Source organism: Pelodiscus sinensis, chromosome 2, assembly GCF_049634645.1.
Source record: "Pelodiscus sinensis isolate JC-2024 chromosome 2, ASM4963464v1, whole genome shotgun sequence".
In the NCBI taxonomy this organism is placed as follows: Eukaryota; Metazoa; Chordata; order Testudines; family Trionychidae; genus Pelodiscus; species Pelodiscus sinensis.
Window position 1 is genome coordinate 38,377,070 of NC_134712.1, and position 6,889 is coordinate 38,383,958.

Sequence of the window (6,889 nt, forward strand, 5' to 3'; positions counted from 1 at the left end):
CATCAATAGAAAGGGCTACTTTTCTATGGTCCTCCAGGCCCTGGTCGACCATCGTGGACAGTTTTCGGACATTTGTGTTGGGTGGTCAGAGCGGGCACACGATGCCCGCATCTTCAGGAACTCGTACCTGTACCGGAGGCTTCAGGCAGGAACTTTTTTCCCCCATCGCCAGTTTGCGGTTGGGGATGTGCACATGCCGGTGTGCATAGTGGCTGATGCCGCCTATCCCCTGATGCCGTGGCTGATGAAGCCCTACACCGGCCAGCTGGATGCGAGCAAGGAGCAGTTTAATGCTCGCCTTAACCGGGCTCGCAACCAGGTGGAATGTGCGTTTGGCCGTTTAAAGGGCAGATTCCGGTGCTTGCTCACACGCCTCGACATGGGGGAGACCAACATCCCCGAGGTGGTGGCCGCGTGTTGCGTCCTCCATAACCTCGTGGAGAGGAAAGGGGAGGCCTTCCTACCAGGGTGGGGGAGAGCTGCTGATGCCCAGGAGAGGCTCTTTGCCCAGCCCCGGACAGCTGCCATCCGCCAGGCTCACCGGTCTGCAGTTGGCATCCGGGAGGCCCTCCGGGACCAATTCTCCAGTGGAGGCCACTGAGTGCACTGAGGGGCTTCTGCCTGGGGACTGGGCCCTGGCCCCCAATAGAAGCTTCCCTCCACAACCCATCTCCTGACCCAGTTTGGACACATCACTTACACCAGGGTGTGTTTCAAAATAAAATGTTCTCTACTTATTTATAATTTTGTACATATAATCAAACAATGTGGCAAAATAACAAAAATTTTCTTCATTTTTGTTGTGGCCAAACTATATACAATAAACAAACAGTGCCTTTAACCCTTTGTTTGTGCTTTAACTGGGGTGATGGGGGTGACTGAAACCTGGAGGGGGGAAGGGGCCTGGAAACCTGGAGGGGGAAGGGGATCAGGTTGAACGGGGCTTGGCTGATTTCCCTTTCCTGGCTGGGCCTCGTGTTTGGGGTGCTCCCCGGCTACGGGATCGGGTGATGCACCTGTCGGTTGGCTGGCTGCTGGGGGGCTCTTGGGACGTGGAAGCCTGGGGGAGAGGAGGGCCAGGGGGAGAGAGGGGCTGGGGAGCTGGGGGGGCTGGGTGAGAGGGAGGTCCAAGGGGGGAAAGGGCTGCTGTTGTGGAAGGGGGGTTTGGTGGGGTGGGGTCATGGGGTGCTGGAGGAGCAGGACCAGGCACAGCAGCAGGCAAGCCGCTGACCTCCCTCAGGGTGGCGTACAGCACCGTGCGCTGCAGGACCAGCTCATTCATGAGCCGATCACGCCACCGCTCCTCTGCCTCCGCCCTCTGGAGCAGGATGGCATTCTGCTCCTGCACAGCCTCGACGTGCTGCCGGAGGATGTCGGCGTAGACACGCCTGTGTCTGCGGCTCCCATGTCTCCGAGGTGGAGATGGAGATGGAGGTGGGGCTGGGGTGCTGCGGCCCTCTTCCACGGCTGGTCCGGCTGTGGAGGAAAAGAAGAAGACACAATCAGTCCTATAAACTGGACTCTGTAGCACTTACAATACTAACAGGATGGTTTATTTGGGGATGAGCTTTCCAGGGCCAGACCTACTTCCTCAGATCAGAGTAACACGGCTACATTTCTATCACAATCAGTCATGTGTGCAACAGCTGTCCAAAAGGGCATGCCCTCTCCCTTGAGACAGGGGAAGCAGACATTGTGAAGGTCACACTGTGTGTGTGTGTGTGACCTGGGCATCAGCCTGAGCATGACAGGTTTCCCTTGTGCATCACCCACTGTGCACCCACCCACCTACCTCCTCCCCCCCCGGGTGTGACACAAACTCACTGTACTCACCTGCTGCTTCCTCTCCCGTGCCAGATGACGCCTGGGAGGCCTCCGAGGTCTGGGTGACTGGCTCCAGGGTGAGGGTCGCCGTCTCCTCGGTGTCCTCCTCCTCTGGGCCCATGTCCCCGTCTCCAGACTGCTGTAGCTCCCGCTCTGGAGCGTCCACCACGGGGTCTGCCAATCCAGACTGGACGAACCGCCGTGGTGTGCGTGCTTCTGCACTGCCACCCAGGATCTGGTCCAGCTCTGAGTAGTAGGGGCAGTAGTGGGGGGCTGCCCCAGACCGGGAGCTCTCCTCCCTGGCTTTGGCGTAGCCCTGCCGCAGCTCCTTCACTTTGGAGCGCACCTGGTCCTGGGTGCGGGGGTAGTGGCCCTTCTGGGCCAGGGCTTCAGCCATGCGGCCATAAATTTCGGCATTTCGCCGGCGGCTTTTGAGGGCCTGTAAGGCCTCCTCCTCTCCCCACAGCTCCAGCAGGCTCTTTATCTCTGCGCTGGACCAGGATGGTGCCCGGCGCTTGGAGCCCTTGGCTGGGTCCCCAGAAGGCTCGGAGGAAGGGCCAGGACGCTCTTGGGGCTGTGACATGCTGCAGCAAGGTCACCGTGTGCTCTGGCTCCTTGTCTGCAACAAGTGGCTGTGAGGGTGCGCCTGTCCCTTTAAGGAATGGCTGCAGCCAGGAACCACAGACATGCAACCCATGGCCCAGATTGTCCACCAGGGCTTGTTCCTGGAGGCCAATAATTTCGAAAGATAGGGCTCTCCCCGTCCAGACTCACGTTCTTTCGACGGATCTCCCTCGAAAAAGGCGTTCTTCCTCGTGAAACGAGGTTTACCGCTGTCGAAAGAAAAGCCGTGTTCTTTCGATTTAATTTCGAAAGAACGCGGCTTGAGTCTGGACGCAGGGGAAGTTCTTTCGAAAAAAGGCTACTTTTTTTGAAAGAACCCGAGTGTGGACACAGCCTAGGATTGCATAGACAGCAGATCTTCCCTCTTATCTTCCCTGCCTGTCCTTCCTGAACAGTTTATACCCTTCCATGACAATGCTCCAATCATTTGCGTCATCCCACCAAGTCTCCATTATTCCAATCATAGTTCTTTGACTCTGCCAGGACTTCCAGTTCTTCCTGCTTGTTTCCCAGGCTTCTTTCATTTGGAATAGAAAAGGGAAAAAAGAAGAGAAAGAGGGAGGGGAGGAGGAAAAAGGAAACCTAAAAGGACAAACCCTCAATGTCCCCAGTGATTCTGCATGACAAAGCCCTTGGTAGGAAAGAAATCAAATCACCTTAACCTAGTGATTTCTATGCCTAGAATTCAGCTGGTATCAGGTGGATCAGATCGGACAAATTCCAAACTCTCTGAGGCTCTTACCTTCTGAACAGGGACTTCAAAATCAATAATAGGGAAGGAGAAAACTCCAACAAGTTTCCTCCTCATACTCACGTACTAATCCTAATTCTCTCTCAGTCCCCAGAGACCTTGAGAAAGAGCCTTGCTGCTGCAAAGCCACGGGAGCCTCTGAGGTTGCCCCTGCCTTGCACCTCTGTTCTGCCTGGCTGATGTCAGTGTCTCTCTATGAGGTTATCACCTCCCCACCACTGTCCCCCAATAGGCTGAGGTCTTGCAACAGGCCTTTGTGATGTCACTGCCACACCCACCCCTCCCTTGTAAGGCTGGTGTCCTGACCCTAGCCAGCCTCTTTGGATGTTTGAGTGGCTTCCCCGGATCATCCCACTTAATGACAGCTGATTCTGGGGATCCAGACAGCTACACAGTAAAGACCTAGAAGTTGCTCCCTTTGCCACACTCAGTTTTTCATTAATCAGTAGACTTAAGGCCAGAAAGGATCATTAGAGCATCAAATCCTATACCCGAATATCCTAGCCCTCCTGTGTATCATAGTAGCTAAGGGTATGTCTACACTACAAAGTTAATTCGAACTAACAAAAGTTAGTTCGAATTAACTTTGATAGGCGCTACACAGGCAAACCGCTAGTTCGAACTTAATTCGAACTAGGTAAACCTCATTCTACAAGGACTAACTCCTAGTTCTAATTAAGTAGTTCGAATTAAGGGCTGTGTAGCCACTTAATTCGAACTAGTGGGAGGCTAGCCCACCCCAGCTTTCCCTGGTGGCCACTCTGGGCACCACCAGGGAAACTCTTCTGCCCCCCTCCCGGCCCCCGAGCCCTTAAAGGGGCATGGGCTGGCTACAGAGCCCATGCCAGGTGCAAGCCTGCCAGCACCCAGCCAGCAGACCCTGCACCTGGCACGGCATGAGCCAGCCACCCGCTGCCACCCAGCCCTCCACCTCTTCCCAGGACCAGGCTGGCGGCTCCCAGGAGCCTGCCCGGGGCTGCAAGAGGCGGGCGCCCGCCTGGTCTAGTGCGGACATCGTGGACCTCATCCACGACCTCCACACTAGGCACAGGAAAGTGGCCGTCTAGGGCAGGATAGCTGCCAGCCTTGCCACCCAGGAGCAGGTGTGCATGAAGCTCAAGGTGGTCCAGTGAGACCCCCGACCCTGAGCCCTGAGCTTAGAACGGCCGTACTGGGTCAGACCAAAGGTCCATCTAGCCCAGTAGCCTGTCTGCCGACAGTGGCCAACACCAGCTACCCTGGAGGGGATGGACCGAAGACAATGACCAAGCCTTTTGTCTCGTGCCAGCCATCTCCAGCCTTCCAAAACAGAGGCCAGGGACACCATTTCTAACCCCTGGCTAATAGCACTCCATGGACCCAGCCTCCATGAATTTATCTAACTTCTCTTTAAATTCTGTTCTAGTTCTAGCCTTTACAGCCTCCTGCAGCAAGGAGTTCCACAGGTTGACTATTTGCTTTGTGAAGAAGAACTTTCTGTTATTAGTTTGAAGCCTGCTACCCATTCATTTCATTTGGTGTCCTCTAGTCCTTCTATTATGGGAACTAATGAAGAACTTTTCTTTATGCACCCTCTCCACACCACTCATGCTTTTATAGACCTCTATCATATGCCCCCTCAGTCTCCTCTTTTCTAAGCTGAGAAGTCCCAGTCTCTTTAGCCTCTCTTCATATGTGACCTGTTCCAAACCCCTGATCATTTTATTTGCCCTCCCCTCTCCCACCCTCTCTCTTCCCCTCTCCCACCTTCTTTTCCCAGTCTCCCCGAGTTTTGTTAAATAAAGAGAGTTTCTATTTTTGAACACGTTTCTTTTATTTTGTACATCAGGAAGGGGGGCTAGGAAGGGGTAAGTGGAAGGAGGTGAGGGAGGAATGGGGTATGAGCCCTCAATGGGGAGGACTGGGGTGGCTCTGCCGGCTCCTCTCCTGCAGCCCCCCCGATTGACACCCCCCTGGATGGCAGCCTGCGGCAAGTGCAGCTGGGCTTATGGCCGAGTTTGGGCATTCAGGGCACTCCAAGACAGGACTGCTTTGCTGTCCCTCATCGAGTTAGACATGCGAGCGGGGAACCCCTGAGAACTGTCTGTCCGGGGTGGAGGTCGGGACCCTTTAAGCACAGCCCTCGGCCAGCCTGAGACAGCAGCTCCACGCTTTAAGTCCTAATCTGATGCCCTGCCGGCACTGCTTCCGGCCATCCTTAACGTCAGTTCAGGGTCCACTCAATGTGGACATGCTAGTTCGAATTAGCAAAACGCTAATTTGAACTAGTTTTTAGGTCTAGATACACTAGTTCGAATTAGCTTAGTTCGAATTAACTAATTCGAATTAAGTTAGTTCGAATTAGTGCTGTAGTGTAGACATACCCTAAGTGTGGAAGAAAACAAGCCTTCACTATGTGTTGTGTTTAAGCAACAAGTAGCTAGAGGCAGTTTTATTACGAGCTGCAGCAAGGGAAAAACTGGTTCGGATGGGGGGGATCCCCCCCTTCCGAGGCAGATCTTCCAATACAAGCAATTATGAAGCAGTTTATATACTGTCTATTAGATATAATAACAATAACAATTAGTCTTCTTCTCATTACAAACACCAGTGGCTAACAGTTATTTAGTTCTGCCCAGATGCTCCTTATCTCAAGGTCCCTGCCAGAGTCAGCGTTCTATCCTTATCTCCGTATGGAGGCGAGAGGCAAAGGCAGCGTCTAATTACAGATCTCGCGTTGTCAGGCTACAGACTTAGCCTGACTCTTGCTCTCTTGTTAACAAGACCAAGATGGCTGCACACAAATTCCCTTATTCCCTTTTCCTGCCTCCACATAAGTTTTGATCCAAGTACACACCCGAAAGGCCTCTAGTCTTCATTAGAAGATAGCAAGAAATGGAGAATCTCTCACTTGCTTTGTTAGTTTGTTCCAATGATGAATCATCCTCACTGTGAAATATTTGTGCCTTATTTCTAATATGAATGTGTCTGTTTTCACCTTCCAGCCACTGCTCTTATTCTGCTTTTTTCTGCAACATTAGACAGGCTTTTAATACCTGACATTTTCTCTCCAAGAAGGCACTTAGACACTTCAGTGAAGTTCCCTCTCAGCCTTCTTTTGTAGAAGCTAAACAGATTGGGCTCCGTTCAATAGCTCACAAGAAGGTGTTTTTCCTCAGCCCTCAAAACACTGGGCTCTTTGCTGGCCCATCTCCAGTTTTTCAACATCTTTTTAAAATGTGGCCCCTAAAACAGGCTGCAGTATCCAGTCTCAGTTTCACTGATGCTGTGTCACCTCCAGGTTTGGGATAGCTGCTCTGGGCCCTGTGCGTTGGGGTCCCGGTGGTGGCCACCCCAATTGTCCTGTGGACGGGATGATTCCCCATATGGAGATGAGCCCACAGGGACCAGGGTGACCTGGGGGATTACCTGGGGGGCCTGAAGCCAGCAGCAAGGTTTGAGCCCCTATGTACTCACCGCAATGGCAGATGCTGCAGAAAGCAGAGCGACACACACAGCAGCCCGCTCTACTCCACTGCTGTCTCCCAACAGGGTCACTCTGCTTCACTGTGGTGGGATGAAGTGGAGTGACCCGGCCCTTGCCGGCTCCACTCTTCTGAGTGGTGCAGGTGTAACCCACACACCTATCAGGTGTGGCTCACTGTCCTATGTAGTGGATCAAGGGAGCAGAGCGCCAGACCCCCAAGCAAT

At 53.3% G+C, this 6,889-nt stretch overlaps 1 protein-coding gene across 1 annotated transcript; it reads right to left on the bottom strand.

The window, feature by feature from the left end:
• Positions 1 to 786: 786 nt before the first annotated feature.
• Positions 787 to 3,354, bottom strand: LOC142826990 (uncharacterized). The gene is made up of 2 exons (XM_075920337.1): positions 1,834 to 3,354; positions 787 to 1,476 (listed from the first exon to the last, which is right to left on the bottom strand). Exons 1-2 carry the CDS (start codon positions 2,405 to 2,407, stop codon positions 929 to 931), a joined length of 1,122 nt encoding a protein of 373 aa, XP_075776452.1. The 5' UTR covers positions 2,408 to 3,354; the 3' UTR covers positions 787 to 928.
• Positions 3,355 to 6,889: the final 3,535 nt, after the last annotated feature.